This window comes from Battus philenor, unplaced genomic scaffold (genome assembly GCF_028537555.1).
Source record: "Battus philenor isolate CCGP_79_NKW_IND1 unplaced genomic scaffold, ilBatPhil1.0.hap1 SCAF_9, whole genome shotgun sequence".
Taxonomy (NCBI): domain Eukaryota; kingdom Metazoa; phylum Arthropoda; class Insecta; order Lepidoptera; family Papilionidae; genus Battus; species Battus philenor.
Window position 1 is genome coordinate 12,592,786 of NW_027181759.1, and position 21,787 is coordinate 12,614,572.

A 21,787-nucleotide genomic window follows, 5' to 3' on the forward strand; every position below is an offset into this window, starting at 1 on the left:
TTCTATAAACAATTGAATTTGCTCAATACTTTGGATGAAATATCTATGTGGTGTCACTTCTGCTGACTTTATCACACGAGATATTTACATACAATGGCTCTTTATTTAGTTGAGTTTAACTTAATCTGTTGATACAGTTATGAATAAAAGTTATCAAATATAAACAAAAACGTAGCACACTCAATTGCCATGTTAATCAAAATTTTAAAAAGTTTGTCAAAGAATATTTATTCACATTTAGTTTTCTGCAAGTTGATAGTAGTTTATTTTTTATTAATAACATAGGTTAGGTCATTTATATATTTTATTTAGATTAAAACAAGATTTACTAACTCATATAAATAAATAGACTGTACTCGTGATGTTGAATATCGTAATATGATTTCGTGCAACATTAAGAATACTAATCATTGATGGAATATATAATTTTTAGACCAGAGGTTGGCAACGTTTTTATTGTAGAGTGAAATACTAATATAAAAAAAAAACTTTCTGGCCGCCTATTATTTTTTGACCTAACAAATGTATAAAAATAATATTCATATATATAAACTTAATGACAGAACAAGGTTATTATTAATCTTAAATAAATATAGTATAATGTTTGTAAGTATATTAAAGATGGAGGCAATGACATATTATTATATAAAATTATTTTATTATATTTCGATTACGATATTATCTGCAATTTTTTCATAATTGATCATATACGACGTTTTCAATTTCTTGTTTGAATTGACAATAGTTTAAGAGCGCGCTATAATTTATTGAAGGGCGCCGCGTTGCCGACCATCTATAGTAATTTAAGTCTGCTTAAATCAGTATGTCAATGGTATTATTTTTGTAAATAGATCTTAACCCACTTCATTTCAATCAAAAATTAAGTAAATATTTTTTTATAAGAGTAAATAGATACGGAAGGTTGACTTAATAAAGTTTATAATATAAAAATATAAATATGCTCAACGTTTCATTACTCTATGGTACCTGTAAAGAATGACAAAGGCGGTTATTTCATAAAATGCCGCATAAATAGTAATAACATTACATTTGTATCTTCAGCTTGTCTCTTAAACGTAATAATCAATGTTATAAATTATCAGAAGTTATGCTAATTCTTGCATACACTTGAATACTAAACACGTGCTAAATATTTTTAATAGGTTATCAGCAAGTTTGTTACATATATAACAAAAAGTAAAAAAAAAAACTGTTTGTGTTATTTGCTTCAAATAATCGCTCACACGTTGTTTAGTAAATATTCGTAATAATGACTCTTAAACGAGGAGCGTTAATTGTAATTGAAGGACTGGACAGAACTGGTAAATCAACACAAAGTAAAATGTTAGGTAAACTTAACACCTTAATTATTTGTCCTTTTAAAAAAAACTAATTTCCTTTTTATAATAATTTGATATTCTCCTGAAAATAGTTGAAAATTTGAAGAATATACCTATAAAAGCGGAATATACAAATTTTCCTGATAGAAATACTGACATTGGAAGAGTTATCAATGGTTACTTGTCATCGAAAGTGAGTATTGAATTAATAAATATAAAATATTAGATTTTATTTGACCTCTGTTATTATGGTAGAAATGTCTTAGCCATTGTATGCAAAGAAGTTTTGTCCTTTTTCCGTTTCTTCTTTTTAGCAACTTTTCCCTCACTGTGGCATTCTGCAAACACATTTAATGATGGTCAACTAGATGGTTTTAACTTAAATCATCCATTGTAATGTGAAACATCAATCAAACAAATATATATTTCTTAATAGGCTTAGCTATCATGACATTGATAAAACATAAATTTAAATATGCATTTATTTATAGACTACTGCCAGCTCTATAATGTTGATTCTGTTGAGAAAAAACTTGCAATTTTTTTCGGTTACAAATATCTGTTTATATGTCATATGATGATCAGCATGATACTAATCACAGCTAAGTTTTTCTCTTATATCATTTTTAAAACAATATACATTATAGATCAATTTTGCCTTAAAATAAGGTTGGAATTAATTTGATCATCCATAAATCACCAAGAGAGCCATGTATATCCTTTCCTGAACAACTAGTCTATCCATGGCATTTTTCCTTTGTGTATATTTATATTAGATATGTAGTAATATTTTTACCATTGCATTACAGATTTTTAGCTATTTGTTTCAAAATATTTTGCCTTAACAACTCAGTCCTAAAATTGTTGTTATTGTCATGTATATATTAGCTATTGTGATCAGCCAGTTAGTTGACAGTAATTTGTTTTACAGAATGACCTTTCAGATGAAGCTATCCATCTCCTGTTTTCAGCAAACCGTTGGGAGAAAGCCAAAGGCATTAAAAATAAGTTGGAGCAGGGCATTAGTGTTATAGTGGATAGATATTGTTACTCAGGTGTTGCATTTTCTGCTGCCAAAGGTATTATTACATATTTGTCTATAGCCATTTATGAATCTCTAATTGATGAACAGAATTGGTTTATTCATCATCTGCATTCTTTACAGTAAATTAACTTAAGAGGGCTTTTAGTGAGTCTTGGTGTAGGTTAATAGTTGCCACCCTGCTTAGATATTTTATACTTTGGTTCTATGATACCATCATCTGGGCTTACTATGCTGCATGTATTCCTTTAGAGTGGAGGGAAATGAGAGAACTATTGCCTCATGCACTGATTGTCTGTGTAGAGATTTGGGCTAACACTGGTTTACATTGCTAATCCTACCAGAGAAGGAGATCAAACTATTGGATCAGATGTGTTTCTTTGTTATAGAGTGATTGGACGCAAGACAGAAGCCAAGTGAGGACCTGGGCTGGAGATGTCAATATATCATTCTAATTCAAGTCTTATTCTTTTACAGGTTTAGATTTAACATGGTGTAAGTCATCAGATTCTGGCCTGCCAAAACCAGACAAAGTTTTCTTTCTTACAATGCCAGCTGATAATATATTGGTGAGAGATGGATTTGGTAATGAGAGGTTGGTGCTTTAACATTTGCTTTTATTTAAAAGCCAACCCAAATTGAATTTTTTGGGAATAAGCAATAACAGTGTCATTGTTTAATATTTAAAGTTGTGTTCCCCAGTCTCTGAATTCAAGTTTAATTGAAGAAATTCAAGGTGCTGAACAGGGTCATTATGACAAAAAGGATCTGATTTATGTTAACATATCTTTTACATTTTAAAACAATTTCTAATTGTGTTTTTATAAGCAGAATTCGAAAATAGATTGACCGGCTTAGCTAATTATTGCTTCATTGAGACAATATGTAAGTTTTGAGAATAAAAATGGCATTATTGCTTGGAAAACTAATTTCATAGGCAACACTTCTTTTCTGATGTTAAACATTTGACAAGTTTGTTAAGGCAGCTTGTATAGCAATAAATATGACTATCATTGTTAGTTTTAAACACCTAATACTTTTAGTATAAAAAAAATTCAGTGTCTTTTATTCTTTATTACCTAAAAGCTAATTAAATATTTACAGGTATGAAGTGTTAGATTTCCAGAAAAAGGTTGCCGAGGTATACACACAACTAAAGGATTCTAATTGGGAAGTGCTAGATGCTACTCGGTAATAAACATTTTGCTCTTTCATATATTTGTATAAAATAATTATTAACATGTGTTTCAAATTAATATTGTGATGGTATATTTTTAGGTCAATAAAGATAATAGAGGATGAATTGGTAGAGAAATCGATAAAGGTCATTCAAAGTGCAGAAACGAAACCCATTGAAAAGTTGTGGATTGCATAGCATGTATATAACAACACCAGTAAATTTGATTGTGATGCGCAATGATAGGCCACATGTAGCTGATATGTTCATTCCATGAAAAATGAAGAAGGATGAGACTGCTACATGGCCAGTGAACAGTGTAATTATGTAAATGGTGAATTAAAGAAATATTTCATTAAAAGTTTTTATTTTTTTTGAATTTTCTGCAATAATAATTTAGCACCTTCAGTTGTTTGTTGTTTAACAAGATTAGAATGCGGTTTAATTTTCTTTATAAGCTTGTTAGCTATCTTTTCTTCATTGTTTTCAATTATTTTGAGAAGGAAGAAACATCCTCTATTTGTTGGGATCCAAATTTTTATCTGGAAAAGATCAAATTTTTTGATTTGTACATAATATTTATAAGTCCAAAAGAGCCTCAATATGGTATCAACATACCAACATTGAAGTTTATTTTAACCTTATGTGACTATTTATGACATTAACAATTGTATTTATTATTTTTAAATTTGATGACAAAATTTCTTTAATCTACAATGAACGATAAATTTCTAAAAAATTCTACAATTATATAAATAAGTAGATACTGTAGTTAGACATTTTTTTTTTATAGGAACAATATTATTTATAAAGGTTACCACATTATAAAATCAGGCAAATGTAAGTAATTCCTCTGAGATAATTCCTGATTTTAACTTATGGCCCTGTTTTTGCAACAAAAAAAAAGCTATTAGCCTATTGAGCTCTTTAGAATGACTACAAAGATTCAATCTTGTAATATGTATTAAGGGCCTAAATGCAGGAGACAGTCCAGGCTAAGTTTGGTGTATTAGATAACAAAGTACAAGTGATTTCAACACTAACATGACAACACTATGTACATCATCAGAAGTGAGATTCCAAGATACTCAAAACATAACAGAAATTAAGTTAGTAATGAATGAGTTTCTGCATCACTATTTAAAAAAAACACTACTGATCTACTTGTTATATATAATTTTTGGGTGGCAATTAACTAATCACACTTACAACATCATCATTCAATTGTTCACACATCACTTCTCCAAAAGTGTCTTCAGTTTTATCTTTATCAAGAGTGGCAAGTTTCTTTAGACACATGTGTATCCCTGCATCTTCCACTGCCAACACCTCCTTTTCGTCAATTTTAACTTTCCAATCGGTCTGACAGATCACTTTAGCTAATGCTTCTAGACTATCTTTCGATGTTTCTGTAGAAAAACACAAACTTTGATAACATACCTTGCAAATAATTTAGGTACAAACAACAAAGTTATAAAAAATACTAATATATCGGTATATTGTTAAAAAAGAATTAATGAGTCATCATTGGCTTCTATCTTTATTTAAGTTACGTTTTTTTTTATAATTGAATAGGTTTATGTAAAATTGTCATAAAATAAGCGCTCTGACACCTGTTTTTGTGCAGTGGATTGGGATCACATAATAGTCGCAAAAAATGAATAGCTTTTGACAGCACAGTTGAAAATTATTTTTATATATAGTAAATAGAATCGGCATAAAAAAGTGTCTTGTGGAAATTACTAAAACAACAATTATTCATAGTCAGGTAATATTTGGAACTTTCTTGTGGTAAGATGGTTCAAAATCTCTTCACTTAAAGATACTACTCCTCACTCATTAACAGTTAGTTTTTACGGTTCATCATCAGTTTTTGTGAAGACTGTTGATTCATTAAATCCTTAATTAGGGCTCAGTGGCTTAGATATATTCTCTATCTTTTTATTGATATCATCATTAATATTACAATTTAATTGGAATTTTTAAATATTAAACAAAAACAGATTACAGTGTAAGTAAAATGTAACCATAGACTGACCGTCTGGTAGCATATTTTTTAGTTATTTTCGCTTCAATGAGTTATATAACGATAAATTATTGAAAGAAATGTTGATTGAGTATTTCTGGCCAGAAGCAGGAGCAGTTTGCCTTCTTGTTCAAGAAGGTGTAATTGTCTGTCTCACTTGCCTATTTGTGGATTTATAAACAAATAAAAGAGTAAATAATAACAAACATTCAATCATATCTTAATATCTACTAAAATATGACAGATTCAATACCTATTGAAAGAACAGCTAGTGTGAGAAGGAAGTTTGCTTTATTACTCAGCCAAAACTCAGGGTCTGACAGTATCTCCTGTTTAAGAACTGGTAGAATGGCTTCCTGTAGTTCTGAGGTACGAAGATCTGCATCTTTTTTAGAAGTACCACTCTTGGCACCATCTTCTAAGAATTTAATGAAGCTAGGATGGAAAGCTGCAGAATCTTTAGGTTTTACCAGCCAGTGTAACACCTGAAAATATTATTTAAAAATAAATTTATAGACCCATGTTTTTGTTTCTGTTTAGTAAAGTTAGTAATATATTTACAAAATAAATACGCACCATTTTACCCCAGTGATCCTTTGCAACATCTTTCAAATTGCTTGCTATTGTAGATACAATGGCTTTCTTCACTAGAACTGTGTCATCAACAGCGTCAAATATTGTTATAAGTAGTCTATATGCAGTTTTGTGTTTGCACAAAGACACCACATGCTCTTTCACTACTTTCAAAATTGTCTGAAAGAGATTGATTGATTAAAACAAAAATTAGATTAAAGCAAAAAGAATAATGATTTATCATTTTTATTCATTATTAGCATATCGGCCAACAGATGCCCATTGTAAAGCATAGGCTTCCCTCACAGATCGCCATTATGACCGGTCTTGCGCTGCCTGCAACCTATAACAGTGACTATGTCGTTGTTCTACCTAGTGGAGAGGCCCTCCACCCAACTTGTTGTTTTTACTTGTAAAGGCTCTGTACACTTTTTATTGCAGTAAAAAAAAACTTTACTATTTTGAACTCTAAACCAATTATTTTTTTTAAATATATTTTAAATACAGATCCAACAACATCAATATCTCATATTCCAATGCAACAAGCAGAGATGTGGTGTTGTGTAGGATTATATAAGACAGCATTCTGTATAGCATCTATTATCATTAGATAAACATCACATAGCATTAATTATTATCATAATCACCTTTGCATATTAAAAAATTGAAAATACTTGTTTTTATAAGCTAGCTATTTCTTACAATTGCTTATAACTAAAACAATTTATACATTTTACAAATATAATTATATAAATACAGTCTATGGTTATCAGAGATTAATTATAACTACACAAATATACATGATGTTTGCCTAAAGCTATTTTTGACAATAATAATAGAGTAGCTATGTAATCTTTAAAGAAAATTAAGTGTTTAAAACATTGTATAGTTTTTTTTGTAAAATATTAGTGATATAATTAATTTCAAAATACCACAAGGCATATAGTTGTTTGTCAAAAAGTTGTTTTTTTTATTAATTTTCTGCTAGTGGCAGTTCTTTTGGTTTATAAAGATGCTTATTTAATTCTTGATAACCAGCGACACAACCTTTTACATTACATTAAAATCATAATGCATGCTCCACATAGAATTAAAAAAAAAAAGAGTTTCTTACTAGAACTAATACTATAATTCACGGTACAGGTAATCTGCATTATGCCAAAATCACGTTTGGTGTAAAGTATCACCTAACCAATAGATATTCAATTGTTTAGTTACAACACCAAGTTTAACTAACTCAAAATAGTCAGCTTTTTAATAAATTCGTAATATTAAAAATATTTCAACTTTTGGTGAATTAATAAATTATAAATTTTGTAAACTCTTGTTTTCAATAATATAGTTGAATATATTCTATATTCTAAGCATACCTTTTTGTCTTTGTTGGTACCCTGCCACACGCATATACTAGCAGCGTTGACACCAGGTAGAGAGTTGCTGAGAGGAACAATCAGAGGACTTAATGTTGAGATCAGTTCCACTTTATCCTCAGGTGTACATTCACGAATATAATCATAGAGTACAGTTTGAAATAACCTGGAAATATAACACAAATGACATATAATTTGTACACTATTCATTTTTATTTTAACATATTATAACAACTGAAAGAAATTTCAGTTATTTATTATTTAGAGTAATATATTTTTTGGTTACTATCCATAATGTTGTAATGATAATACCATAAATTTTTCAAAAAAATTGGCTTGGTAACAATTAATACAGTGCTCTTAATAAAATATTAAAATATCAGAAATGTTTTCATAAGTCAAGTTAAAAATTATTATTTATAAATTCCTGTTACTTATAACATTCACCATAAAAAGGAAACAATTGTCTAAATCATTGATTTCCAAAATATTTCTGCTAAGAAGTAGAGTGACTTCTGAATTGGACTACAAACATCAGATTTTATTACTTCAAAAATTGTATCTCTCGTATTTTTACTTTGGATCAATTTTTTGACAGTAAAAGGTTTATATAAGTCATTGTTACATTAATGGATTTACAAAAAGCTACCATTTCAGAAGATGTCAGCGCTACAAAAGAGTACATAAAAAAACACATTGTACATACTCGCTGTCATGAAGATTTTTATCCAATATTTTCTGTATATTAGCTTTGCATGACTGTAAGATTGCCGACTTCATTTCTGGAGTATCCTTATATGTATCACTGAGAGTTTTCACCTTGTCATCTTTGGACTGAAAAAGCAAATAGAATAAAACTTACTTCCTTCCTCCGAATTATTATAAAATGTGGTGACAGTTTGGTATGAAAATGGAGCATTTTAAACCAATTATGATAATAAAAGAATAATCTTGTGGGTGTGCCAAATTAAATATTTGTACTATGTCAATGCAACAATAATTTCTTCACTTGGTTATTAGTAAAGCTTTTCAAATTCTCACTTTTATATAAGATAATGATACATAGATCAATTGTTTTAAGATGGAAGATTACAATTTAGCACAAGATTTTTATTTTAAAAATCTTAGTACTCTGTAGATAATTATAATATATATAATAATGATAATATATTTTTAATTAATCTCACTGCTACTGCCTGATTGTGTACGGGCCTTGCCTAGTGCGGGGAACAACAGTACTCATGTTGGCAAACAATGTAATTTAAAAATATAAAATATGTTTACAAATGATAAAATTAAATTTTGTTAAAAACAGCCTTAAAAAATAGGCAGTACACCTGTGATTTATTTATCCACTATGGTATAAAAAATATATTAATGAGAGAATACTTACATTTTTATATAATTCACCATAGAACTCCTGCTGCATGTGTAGCTTCTCTTTCTTTGTAGCAAATTCACCATAAGTATAGTCTAAGACAGGAGCACTTATGGTATGTGTGGCCAGAGATACAACATGTCCAAAAAATCTCTTTATCACCTCATGACGTATAACATCAGTTCCATATTTCATGATACGTTTAACAGCATGCTGTGCATATTTGGACTGCATCATTGGTACCATTATGTCTAACAACTCTTCAGATATTTCATTCTTAATTTCATCCGAACTATGTTTTAGCAACACTTGGATGACTCTGCTTAAGTCATGAGTAAGGGCAATGGATTTGTACTGGCCTTTTAATAAAGAATGAAGCTCTTTACATACTTTCATCCTGAAGTCCTGTTTAACCACTTTCCTGCAAACAAGAAAAATGTAGTAAATGGAAGTAACTGTCTATAGATATTTCCTGTAACAAACATACTTTAACTTTTTAAGACTTGGATGTTTGTAATGATTTAGTCACAATATTATTTTGGCCAATTCTTAAGGGTAACAAAAAGTAACAGATACAAAGATAAATTACCAACTAGGTAGGTTGACCAGCTGCAATCACCTTAAACTACTAAGACAAAAGTATAAATTACTGTAAACATAACTGTGTGAAGCAATATAACTGTTAAAAGGTGGGATCTAACCTAGTCTAATTTAAACAACTTCTTCTAGAATGAAGAGAGACATCTTACTTTTTAAATAAAATATTTAACTTTACCTTTGTATTTGGGCAGACAAAAGTTTGGCCTTATGTGAAATTTCAAATATTTCTGCCGTAGCTTTAGCTTTACGACGTATGAGTCTCAAGTTTTTCTTTTCTTTTTTCATCTCTGACCATTTTGGTTTTTCCCCTTCTTGTTCCTTTGGGTTTTTATTATTTGAAAAGTTTGGTTTGCCTTTGGCATTTGAAACTTTATTAAACTTTCCGTTGCTATTCTTAACAAAGTTACCTTTAGTTTTAGAAGCAAATTTGTTTCCTTTATCGCCTAATTTAGATTTCGGTTTAAAGTTGTCACCGTTTTTCGAGTCGGTTTTAGGTTTGTTTTTAAATTTTGCATTTTTATTTTCCTCCTGAGGTTTCCCTGTGTTTTTCTTACTTTTAAATGATTGATTTTCCTTAGCCGGTTCACTAAATTGAACTTTCTTTTTCTTCGGTGTTCCTGCACTGACTTCCGAATTTTTTCTTTTAGTTTTCATCATTTTGAATGAAAGTTATATTTTTAACTTATTAATAGTTTTATATTGATTCTTAAATGAATGTGATATTTTACTTTTAAAAGTATTTTATGAATTCAAATTGAACCCACGTGCAGTACAAAACATGCCGTTTATGTCAATGTCATAACATAACCTGTCAAATACAATTCATAAACTATTTTTTTCTCTTTGGTCAAAATGAACCATTGCGAAGTCATGGTCATTATGATCATGTTTAACAATAACAATAAAAAAAAACTATTCAAAATTGGCCCTATTTAAAACAAGAACACGGGAAATTGATCTACATGTAATGAATTTCGTAAGTATCATGAAATTAATAGCCATGTTTTACAGATACTCAGTCAGTTCTTTAGTCATGGTTAACCATATTTATTTTCAAGCACTTCATCTGGCCAGCATTGGCAGAAAGCTGCGGGTGCTTAGGTTAAACCTTGCAGTAACTAATCGTGCGTTTTCTCTTGGTAGCTTGGTGCATGGAGCATTGGCAGAGGATCGAGGTTCGGGCTATTACTTTTGACTCTTATCGACGTCTCAATTGCTATTATCGAATTATTACGAGCATTTCACATTTTAAGTTGTTTCATATAAATTTTATTTCAGCATGTTTTACTTCAGGAGAACTAAGTAAGCTATGGAGAGTAGTCTCGGTAAGGACTAAGGCAAGTTTTTATTATCAAGTATCATTAATAAAGTCCGGTATAAACAAAGAATACAATACACATGCTAGATGGACTACGGAACCTGTTAGCCATAGACACCTAAAAATACACAAATTAGGTTTTATTCATACAAACTATTTTAGAATTTAGACATTTTTCTTCTGATTAAGTTTTTTTTGGTAAAATATTGAGGAGAAAATGTGAATTAATGGAGAAATTGTTGCCTTCTGACTATTATACCGACAGGAAACAAAAATCTTGCAGAAAAGAAATAACATAATACAAATCCAAGAGCTAAAGAGGGCACTGTCTCATTAACCGCGTTGTACTGATTTGAATCCGCATCTAAAAGTTTTGTAGTTAATATTTTTTATGCGAATATTTGTTTTTTTTTGTCTTAACTGAGAAGACTACAAAATTGAACATCCTATTTATAATAAGTCGACTCGACGCTTGTTTTCCTATTCATGTTCTAAAAGCAGAAACGAGCATCGCGTGAACTGTAATTAAGCACGTTCCTAACTACTTTTCTATTTCAGTAATATCTTAAATAGCCAGCAGCCCATTATTAGTAAAATCACCATTTATGTCATTAGACAGGTGATTCGTTATAAGTGTAAAGCTATAAAGGGGTGTATGTATAGCTTATATGCTTTTAATGAATATTTACTACACCCTATCTAAAAACTATGAGTTTTAGAAATAAAAATAGCGTAATAATAATAAATTAAAAAATTCGTTCTCAAAATTCTGATTACTACATATTAAAATAAATTATTGTTTACTATTTATCCTTGTAGACTTTGTACTTGAAGAAGTTATTGGGTTATCGCATTTCAATAGAAAAAAAACTAGGTGACATAATTTAGAATGCCCACTTTACATTGTAAATAGGTATAAAATTTTAAAAGCACATTTGCCAGCTAAATATTATACGCAGCAATGAATTTAGAGCACATTTGCTTATAAAATGATTTCACATTTTTGAAGCTTTTACACCTATAACTATAATCAAACTGTAAATTTATAACAAATATAATTACGAATAAATATGATCTTATTGTATAATTTTTTAGTGTTTATTTATGCTTCAGTTACAGGTTTACGTATATTTAGACCAATATGTCGACTGAAATCATTGTATAGACGAGATTTTGTAATAAAAACATTGTAATAGTTTAATTGGTAATAATTTCAAAGCATAAACTTGGGATTGAACCAAAAAAAAAAGAAAAGAATATCTCTGTATGCGATTTTTGTGGTGAGCTAATAATATTTTTTATACAAGAATAATGTTAGTAGGAAACCATAATAAGCTAGTCAGTTTTCTCGATAGGTAACTTTTTATAAGCATCTAATTCTTCGTATTCCACTATAATGAATGTATTTATATTTAAAGGTGCTCTGAACTCTAAATCATACGTTTCGTAACAGTCTTGAATCACCATTATCATTAATCTTCGTATTGGATGCGGCCAAGTACGTAGCACTCACCTAGAGCGCATAATTTGTTTCTTTTCTTAGAAAAGAAATCCATTGCCTCGTGAGTTAATATTTAACATATTCGCCTTTGTAATAGTTAATTATAAATCAAGTTTTGAATTGAGTTATTATACGAGAATAAAGACAAAGTCAACGATAATATATTTGTTAGTTTCGTTTGCCAAAACGCATTAATAATATATTTAAAATGATAAATTGTTATATGTCAGACATTACTTTGTACTTACCTGCTGAATAAAACAAAAATGTTACATTAACATTTAATTATTTTATATTTTAACACAATTAATGGGGTTGATATATTACAACAAGGATTGAAGCCCAAAAAAGATTAATTTTTTAATTATATTCGATCGACGCTTCAGCTTCTATATGAAGCTTTATTTATATTACATTTTTTATAAATTATCTGGTTTTGATTAGGTTCGCACTAAAGAACTGTTAAATTGGCCCCACATGCGAGCTTCGTTAAACTAGGTTTTATTAAAAACATGAAGTTATAATGCGCTTTAATTTTTTTTACTTACTGCCTATATTGGTTTTAATTGCGTGTACCTAGATCTATATCTTTACGTAATCTTCTTTAATATTGTCTAGCACTGCACACAGATCTAGAATGTTATTTCGACTAAATTCACTCTTGAAGATAGGCTTTGTTTACTATAGTGTTATTATAAACTGAAAGTTTTATTTTAACTATGATGTTATTAACGTGTGATGTATTGACCAAGGAGTTTTTACTCAATGGAAAATTATAATTTTTTTTTATTATTAAAGAACGTCCGCCTAGGCAACGTATTTAAAATAATTGCTTATAGGTATAAAAGCCTTAGTTGTGAATGTATACCCTATCCAAAATAATTAATAAATAATGATATTAAAGTAAGAAATATCATTCTCAAAATTCGGTTTATAACATAATTATTGTTAACTATTACTACTATCTCTCCGTGTACACTGTACAGCTAGAAGTTATTGGCTTGCCGCATTTCAATGGAAATATATCGTCGGCGTTTCAGACCACAGACGCCAACTGTAAATCTTAGGCCTTCCCCAGAGCTATTCATGGGAGATATACCACAAGCGCTACGCTTGGTCGGCGGGTTGACAATCGCGGTGTTGTATTATGGCGCGCAATGCCGCTGCTGCCCATCCTCTGTAAACGTGTGTGTGAGTATAGCCAATCTTATATAATTAATGTACAAAGTGTGAATTATATGAGATTGTATCCTTGGAATCGAACCCGTGAGCTACGATCGCAAATCTCAGTCGTCTACCGCTGGGTTACCACAGCTAAAAAAGGTATAATTAGAACAAATATATTATGTAACATATTTTAGAACTAAAATTATAAAACAGCGCTACATTAAATCTTTTCGGCGAATATAGTATAGCTACAAAGTTGAATACGACTTCAGACTGCGGTTTGGTTTGGTATCGTGATTGTACACATAGACCGCTTCCAGGAAAATAGATATTAAACATTTTAAATGTGTGTACTCTAATTTATTCATAAACGTTTTCATTGCAAGTGCAATATTTACGTAATTTTACGTAAATATTGCGTATACAGGTATATGATGAGATCACATTGTGAACCTGGAGATATATTTACTAGATATTGGCTGGAATAACGTTGAAAGCATTAAGTCTACCCTTAACATGAACATAAAGTTTTAACAACTTATTATAAATGTATAGGTCACTATACCATTTCGTTACTACCAATGTATTTTAAAGATTATTATTATAATCTACCTATTTAAATCATATAGTTTATAATAATATAAGTAAATATAGATTTAAAAAGTTATAAATGTTATCGTTATCAATGTTCTTTTTATGAATGCTTGTGCGTTTCTATTGTCGTGTGATAAGAGTGAAGCCTGTCGCGGTTAGAGGATGCCAACACCCACCCGGCGTCCTCACGCGCTCGAGGCCAGCGATTTCCCAGAATCCTTATTTCCGATTTCGAAATACTCGACGCTGGTGTACCGAGAAATCTCGATGAGCGTTATTCTGGGGCAATGCCGTGTAAAACCCGAAACACGTAGCTTTCTAGCGAGGTGCCGCGGCCGTTATAAATAATCAGAATGCGTAAAAGTCGCTGACCCTACGTTACCAAATTGTTCTCATGCTGTGGGAACATGCGATCGATTTCGTATCAATTGTCTACTTTAAAAAGAATTTTTTTTTTATAATATAGGAGAGTATGATAAAAATAATATTATATAAAAATTCTATGGAAGAAGTAGATAAGTAGATAAAAAGCGAAATAACACATTTAATCTATATATAGTGGTGGACCTCGATATGAAAGCACTATTAAAAGGTTTTAATATTTGTACAAACTGTATATTTAAGCCGAGCTTCCGCTTACTGTGGATCTACGTTTGACTACATTCGTAGCCGGTCTGGACTTTGTGCAGCTTAGTAAATATTCTGTTGTAGATGTAGGTAAGTAGATAAAAAGCGAATTAACACATTTAAGCTATATAGAGTGATCGATATAGGCCTCGATATAAAAGCAAAATTAAAAGATTTTAATATTTGTAGAAACTGCATATTCAAGCAGAGCTTCCGCTTACTGTGGATCGTGTACAATATCTACGTTTGTCTACATTCTTAGCCGGCCTAAGCTTTGTGCACCTTAGTAAAAAATTGAGCTCGCTGAAACAGGAGGTCCGGGAGTTTTTGGCAACCTCTTCACGGGCGCTTTTATACATTGTCAGGGTTCTCGCATAGAAGGTCCATATTGATTTATAAACTATTGATTACTTTGTTAAATGTAAATACATTTGTTATTACTAAAAAAATATTGCGACGTCTCTATCGCCAGTAACAGTTTGCTAAATAAATCGGAGTCAATCGAATACATAAAAAATACTTTAACTTAAAAAATAATGGATGTGTAATTAAAATGAAAAAAATATGTTTATATATAATTAGCTTCTTTATATAGATTTAAGTATATAGACGAGAGGAACTTCACTGAGGTTCGGTTGCTAAGAATTTTTAAAACAAAGTCGAGTTAGTTAAACCACGTATAACTCAAGAACGACACTAGAACAATTTTTATAATTTTTTTGTTTTTGAATTTGTGTTCGTCGATAAAAGCATAAGTTATAAAATATGACATCACATTAAATTGGTATTATAAATAAAATAAATGCGAAATTCAATCTAAAATTCATTTATTAATGACATACTATAATAAATCGTAACATTTAAAATTCAATTCGTACAACAAACGTATGTATACAGGGGCAACTATCGTGATTAAACATTTAAAACTGCATCTCTTTACTCTATTTACAAGCTTCGAAAACGATAAGATGGATTAGTGATACATTTTACTATTATGTGTTCGTGTAACTCATTTGTATTAGACACGTTCTGGGAACTCGTTCAAACAACAGTACACAAATCATTTTGTCATCGATAAATAAAGTTCAGTAATCCATCTTCAAGTCACCATTTTTGCCAATTGTACACACTTGTACGTATATAAAACATTTGCATTGATGTTAATAAAAAAAAACGAAATGCACGTGTATAAAAACGACACTATTACGTAGATCATTTAAATCAATCAGTCAAAACTTAAAACAAATCTAAAAAGGCAAGTGTTATCTACTAAATACATAATGTATACTAAGTTTATACAATAAAACATCGATAACTCTAATATATATATATACATTATTTCATAAACAAATCTATTACTTAACAGTAATTGTATAAGCCAATTCTTTAATTATTATAAAATCACCTAAAAGCTACCCAGAATTCAATACTTACGCTACAATTGGTGCTAGAAGTGATTGAATGTTTACAAAAGCTGCTAACAATGGCATTCAGTACTAATATATACGAATAAAATGCGTTTATAATCTGTGGAGCATGTACAATACGTTATTTAGAAAAAGCACCTTTCTCACGGCGGAGGCTAATTCCGGCGTAGTCCATGTATTATGTATAAGCGGTGCGTACGGCGAGATTATGTCAGGCGGTCATTAATCAATCCTTTCGCTGTAGTGGTACCCACGACTCGCAACAGACTCCTTGACATTCAACGCGGCAAGTAAGTGAGCTACAGAAGATGTCCATTTGTACACCAATCTAGATCTATTGAGGTTTGATTCATGCTAAACGGGCAAGAACCGGCTTCTACAAACTAAAGCGACGCTTTGCGAGCGTGTATATACGTCTCGGCTTTACGTCGCGATCAGAACACGGAAGAGGTGAAACTTACACATCAGTAGTAAAAAGCGACGTAGTCACAGCATTTAACGGATCATATCCACGTATTCAATGTACGAAGGGACAAAGTTTTAGTATTCTAACCTCAATCGCATCGTCGGGTTATTCCGGACGATTAGTAAGCTGAATTTAATCCACGTATAGTACGACAGAGCTCGGTGCATACAGCTAGTTCGTCGGAACTTAACTGTTTGTCACTCGTCCGCCGCTTTGCATACAAATGTCGTTGAGACGTAACGAAAAGATGCCGCCAAAAAAATCTACCAAAATGCTCCCATTTTAAAAACTACATCACGTACACAAATCGGCACGCGCGAAAATAAAGCTATATTTTATTTCTTAATTATAATAATTTAATGAATATTATAAAATTTGTCGAACAGGTTCATTTTCGACAAAATATTTAAAAGAACATGGAACTTTTTAATTGAAAAATAATTATTTACAATTTGGACATGTATTTCGTAATATCGTTTATAAATAAAGCGCGCTAGATTCTTTCCATCCACAAGTTAATTTTTCTAGCTACATTAATTAATAATTTGTGATTAACGTGTAATAATCTAATTTACCAATTCATAGCTATACACGTCTAACGTTTATTACTGATTAACCGTGTTTAAAGAGTACATAATAAATTCATAAGTATTTCTTTATAACAACCAATGCTCGATGTATGACTTTATTATACCTATCTACCTAGAGAGTACGTTATTTACGCCATTTAAAAAACTTGAATATTTAAACAGCAAAATTAAATTACCTTGTAACACGTGCTAAATGATTAAAGTTAACAAATGTAAATGTAGATATATGAATTATCACAAACGCCATAAATTGTCCCAACAATTAAGCCTCCTCATTAAGTATAATTGAAGCATAAACTCTTTATTAATAGATTCTTAAGCAGCAGCAAAATATGAAAAGATAAATATTTCGAGTACGTCTAACATTATTTTTAGCACCTCCCAAAATAGGCACGCACATCACATGTTCCTACCGATACATCTTACTCTATCCAGATCTACTCCGATAACAGTTCACGTATCGTCAATAAACTATTTCGCGTATATAAAAAATTCACAAAATGAATAATTTGCGACCTATTCTAAGCCTATCACACAATGGAAGTGAAACCTCTTTAGTTTTCCCCGACATATGTATCACACATTGCAATACACGAACATACAGTCTCTTGTGTCTCCAAATTACCCTTATTTCATTCAAACTAATTATTACCTTATCTACAGAAGTTTCACTTCGATAAATCGCTATATATTGATGAAACACAACAACAATAGTTTTAAATATTCATTAAAATGTGTAATTTCATTTTCTTTACATGAGGTTTATTTTTAAGTGTAGGTGACAGATGTCACTTAAATGGCGGGGAAATTCCAAAAACATGACGTTTAAGTGTCAAAAACTTAAATTTGCGGTCCCGAATGAGCGTCGCTCAAGCAAGATGCGTGTTTTTTTTTTCTGTTCACAATTCTGGAAATGCTAATCGCCCGAACCAGTTGATAGTTCGCGCTGAAGGCCCGCGCCTGCGCTCCTTCCGAGAAACGAAAGCGAGACGGATGCTAGTGAGAAATGTGATTATCGTAATAACCTCCCGGAACGAGAGGGCCCTTTCCGATCTACGTTCCTAAATAGAAATTTGTACGGGGACTCGAGCACATGCTATCGACGCTATAGCGCTAATAATAGCTATTGTATGAAGTTATGCGAGTTGGATTCTAAAATTGGCGACGGCATTTACAAATATCTTTACTTATAAATAACATGTTAAGTTCATCGTATACAGTATAATGAACTTTTTTTTTTAAATTTTAGCAGTGATATATTTTATTATTATCAATCTAATTAAATTTTTAATTACAATGTTATTTTGGAATAGATAATTTATCGGAAAGGACGGGTGCCGTCGATATATTTAACCGATAATACGATTTGTTTCCAAGAAGGTGCAGCCATTTAAATGACCAAAACCGCATTCAAACCGGTCACACAAATATCCATTACATAATTACCGACGCATACGCTTTGCATTTAGACAAAGTATTAATTGAACCAGACATTAAACAGGAAAACCTTAAATAAATTTATAAATACTTTTTTAATTTTAGTTTTACGGTATTATGGTTAGTGATCGATGTGAATTTACGGGAAGAACTCTCGTAGTCTCATCAAGATGTATTTCAGTTATTCCCAGTCGTCGTCGCTTGAGGACCGTTGGGGAGAAGATTGGTCACCAGGTTCCGGCATGATGCTGGCCAGGGTGTGCAGCAAAGTGCCGCCGGTTCGTTCCGCGCCAGATATTCCACGACGTCGCATCAACAGCTTGGCATGTAGGTCCGCCATAAGATCACCGCTGACTGGTTCTTTAGTGCCCTGGAGAAGAAGACAAAGAATATTGTAGAAACTTAACAAATTCAAAATAAATATAAATAGTAACGTCATCAGTTCGACTTAACACAATTTCGGTATATCGTACAATTTTTCTCATTAATCTTGAAGGAAACCTGCATATAGTGAATGACAGACTGGAAATGTCTAACTTTTCTGTCATCCATCAAATCTCATTAAGTGTAATACACATAATAAAAAAAAATTCACTCCAAAATGTTGTAATGAACAATAGTTATTGTTGTTGTTTGCTAAAAACAAAAATCAGAGACGCCGAGTTTATTAAAAAAAAATGTAAAAACTACAAGACGTTAGGATATAATCACACTAAAAATATATTAAACAAAGCATTATAATTAAAGAATGATTATATTATTAAAAAATAGTGTATGAAATGATTTACTACTAATATGGTGACTTTGAAATAGGTTTTTGTTATTTACTTTTCCTATTGAAGTTCGACGGGCCGATATGTTTTGACAGTACGATGCCCGTCAGGGTACCTATTAAAAATGAATTCTCAGAATTCATATAAGATAAATAAAAATAAACTTGAATATGTTTGTATAGCACGAGGATAACCCTAAGCGTTGAATTAAATCACTAATTATCTAGGGAGTGGGTTTGTTTACGTTATATCTCGTTTACAAGTAATATCGGGGAGAAAAAAATCTGGTAAAACGCACTATCGCCGATTTCTCAGTAAGCGCGGACGCACGGACTCACGAATGGAAATAGAAATTATCAATTAACGTACTCGGAAACGAGCGTGGCGTGTCATCGTTATCTATTATATATAACGAAGTTCAATGGCACGCTGCAATAAACAGGATAAGGAGCGCGCGTTCTAACAAAATAATTAGAGTAGGATAACTAAATTGTTAGAGCCGGAACACACGGGAGTTTGCGCATTAATTGCAAGACTGGCCGTGTCGTTTTATTTTAAACTCTATTTGAAATTCTAATTCTTCTTCTTGTCAACCAACAGACAGGCGCTGCAAGGCATAAGCTTTTCTCAAAGATCGCCATAATGACTGATCATGCGCTGCACGCATCTAGCGACTTCCCGCGACTTTTACTATGTTGTCGGTCAATATAGTGGGGGACCTACTCGCCTACCAGCTCTCAAAATATACCATTCACCTTGTTGTTAATCTAAGACACTCTAATAACATTACGACTAGAGGAACCGACCACTTAGTGGCGAAGACGCTGAATGCGGGCAGGGCAAGATTAGTCATCGTGGCAATGGGGGGAAACCTATCCCTTGCAGTCAGCGCTTATCGGCTGGCATGATATTTTATTTATTTATTTAAATAACCTACAACTTTTGTATGTTATACGTTAACATCTATATTCATTTGCTCTATAACTCATGTACATTGTACATGCACATTTACACAAGCGCAACAATTTCTTACAGGCTAAGTTCCACATTCACAGAATACAGATCAAATTAAAAAAAAAAAACAACGATGCAATAAAAATGTATATAAACTAAATTTAAAAGTAGATTACAGTCCTGAAAAAAGTCCCAGTAATGATTATGATCTTGAAAGACTACTTGAAACGTTTGCTACATATATAAATCATTAATGCAGATACATGTAGTTAATAAACTCAAACTAAAGATATACTCCATTATTCTTAATTATTATTTATGTGTACACTCAACTATATAACTCAACAAGGAGTTTTTATGTGTCTGAATATTCTTTGTTATTTTGTAATGCAGGCTTCGTACATAATTAAACCGGACGACAATACCAAAGAACGCAATATATGATGATTTTGTATGACTTGGCGGATAATTCCATCGTTTAAATAATGACTTACGTTTTTAAATGTTTGTAACTTCTTTTAAGCTGTTTCGTACATCGAGAAAAATAAAAAAAGACTCCTTCTCATTTTTCCTGTTCAAGACGAAGTCCCGTCTCGAGGTCACTTGTGCCCAGTAACTCTTTTGAGCGTCTTCCTTAGCGATTCAAGAGTTTGCCTACCTCTTACTCCAGTGAAATAATTAATGCAAATGAACAAGGCGAGGTATCCGAGCTATGGAACGTAGTTAGTGTAACAAGGTACAGACTAAATAACATCTGATAAAAAAAGGAAACTTATTTCTTCTTTTTTACTACTTATTAAATTATTATACTTTTGCGCGTGTGAACATGCTTTTACAATGTTTATTGCTAACTTTGAGATCTTGTTCCACATTTTGTAGGAAAACGGTTTAATATGATATCTAAATGTTTTGTCAACATGTTTTGAACGAATAATTTATTAAATATCGTATTGATCCATACAGGATTATTGGTTGTAGGTGTAAAGGTTTAAAATGGTGAATATATAGCCTATTTATTGTCAATTAAAATATGTTACACTTTATCAAAATATTAATGAATTCAGAAATAATAAATAAAAATCAAAATTCTATTACACAGTGTTTTTTTTTTACCGTACTTTCAGCTCTGCCCATATGGCTATTGCGGATTCCGTGGGTTCGGAAGAAATGTTGAAAATAATTTATTATTATTTATTTACTACCTGTAGATAGGGAAAAAATAAATTGATGTGACATTTTTTAAAAAATATTCATTTTAAACAGGGTGATTAGCAAAAGAAAGCTTTAAGTATTTTTGTTGAAAAATGAGCTATACATTCACATCTTTCTAGCTTTTACCAATACCAAAAACCAATCATTCTGTATATTTACAAAGCGTTTACTAAATTTTTAACCATTATCACATGATAATTATAGTACCTCTTTTA

At 31.1% G+C, this 21,787-nt stretch overlaps 3 protein-coding genes across 4 annotated transcripts in view; 1 reads left to right on the plus strand and 2 right to left on the minus strand.

Annotated features, from left to right (window-relative positions):
- The first annotated feature begins 1,141 nt into the window (after nucleotides 1-1,141).
- LOC137931981 (uncharacterized) lies at nucleotides 1,142-3,919 on the plus strand. Its single transcript, XM_068775513.1, has 6 exons — nucleotides 1,142-1,349; nucleotides 1,433-1,533; nucleotides 2,272-2,419; nucleotides 2,860-2,977; nucleotides 3,487-3,573; nucleotides 3,661-3,919. The coding sequence occupies exons 1-6, from the start codon at nucleotides 1,271-1,273 to the stop codon at nucleotides 3,755-3,757; spliced, it is 630 nt and encodes a 209-aa protein (XP_068631614.1). The 5' UTR covers nucleotides 1,142-1,270; the 3' UTR covers nucleotides 3,758-3,919.
- Nucleotides 3,704-10,288, minus strand: peng (Pumilio and CPL domain-containing protein penguin). Its single transcript, XM_068775514.1, has 8 exons — nucleotides 9,682-10,288; nucleotides 8,922-9,327; nucleotides 8,235-8,362; nucleotides 7,529-7,694; nucleotides 6,162-6,338; nucleotides 5,839-6,070; nucleotides 4,769-4,968; nucleotides 3,704-4,101 (listed from the first exon to the last, which is right to left on the minus strand). Exons 1-8 carry the CDS (start codon nucleotides 10,161-10,163, stop codon nucleotides 3,925-3,927), a joined length of 1,968 nt encoding a protein of 655 aa, XP_068631615.1. The 5' UTR covers nucleotides 10,164-10,288; the 3' UTR covers nucleotides 3,704-3,924.
- Nucleotides 10,289-15,530: 5,242 nt separating this feature from the next.
- The window catches only part of LOC137932471 (WASH complex subunit 1-like), a 76,330-nt gene continuing 70,073 nt past the window's right edge, over nucleotides 15,531-21,787 (minus strand). For both annotated transcript variants that reach the window (XM_068776093.1, XM_068776092.1), the window contains exon 6: nucleotides 15,531-19,003. In XM_068776093.1, the coding sequence (XP_068632194.1) occupies nucleotides 18,815-19,003 (189 nt within the window). In that variant the 3' untranslated portion in view covers nucleotides 15,531-18,814. The remainder of the gene's footprint in view (nucleotides 19,004-21,787) is intronic.

Bases quoted from the DNA above. Each gene is read 5' to 3' on its own strand.
- LOC137931981 (XM_068775513.1), top strand. From the start codon at position 1,271: ATGACTCTTAAACGAGGAGCGTTAATTGTAATTGAAGGACTGGACAGA. The intron at 1,534-2,271 runs GTGAGTATTGAA...TTTGTTTTACAG, and splicing joins ATGGTTACTTGTCATCGAAA to AATGACCTTTCAGATGAAGC. The intron at 2,978-3,486 runs GTTGGTGCTTTA...AAATATTTACAG, and splicing joins GATGGATTTGGTAATGAGAG to GTATGAAGTGTTAGATTTCC.
- peng (XM_068775514.1), bottom strand. From the start codon at position 10,163: ATGATGAAAACTAAAAGAAAAAATTCGGAAGTCAGTGCAGGAACACCG. The intron at 8,363-8,921 runs GTAAGTATTCTC...TTGCTTTTTCAG, and splicing joins ATGGTGAATTATATAAAAAT to TCCAAAGATGACAAGGTGAA. The intron at 4,969-5,838 runs GTATTGAATCTG...GTTTTTCTACAG, and splicing joins ACTAGCTGTTCTTTCAATAG to AAACATCGAAAGATAGTCTA.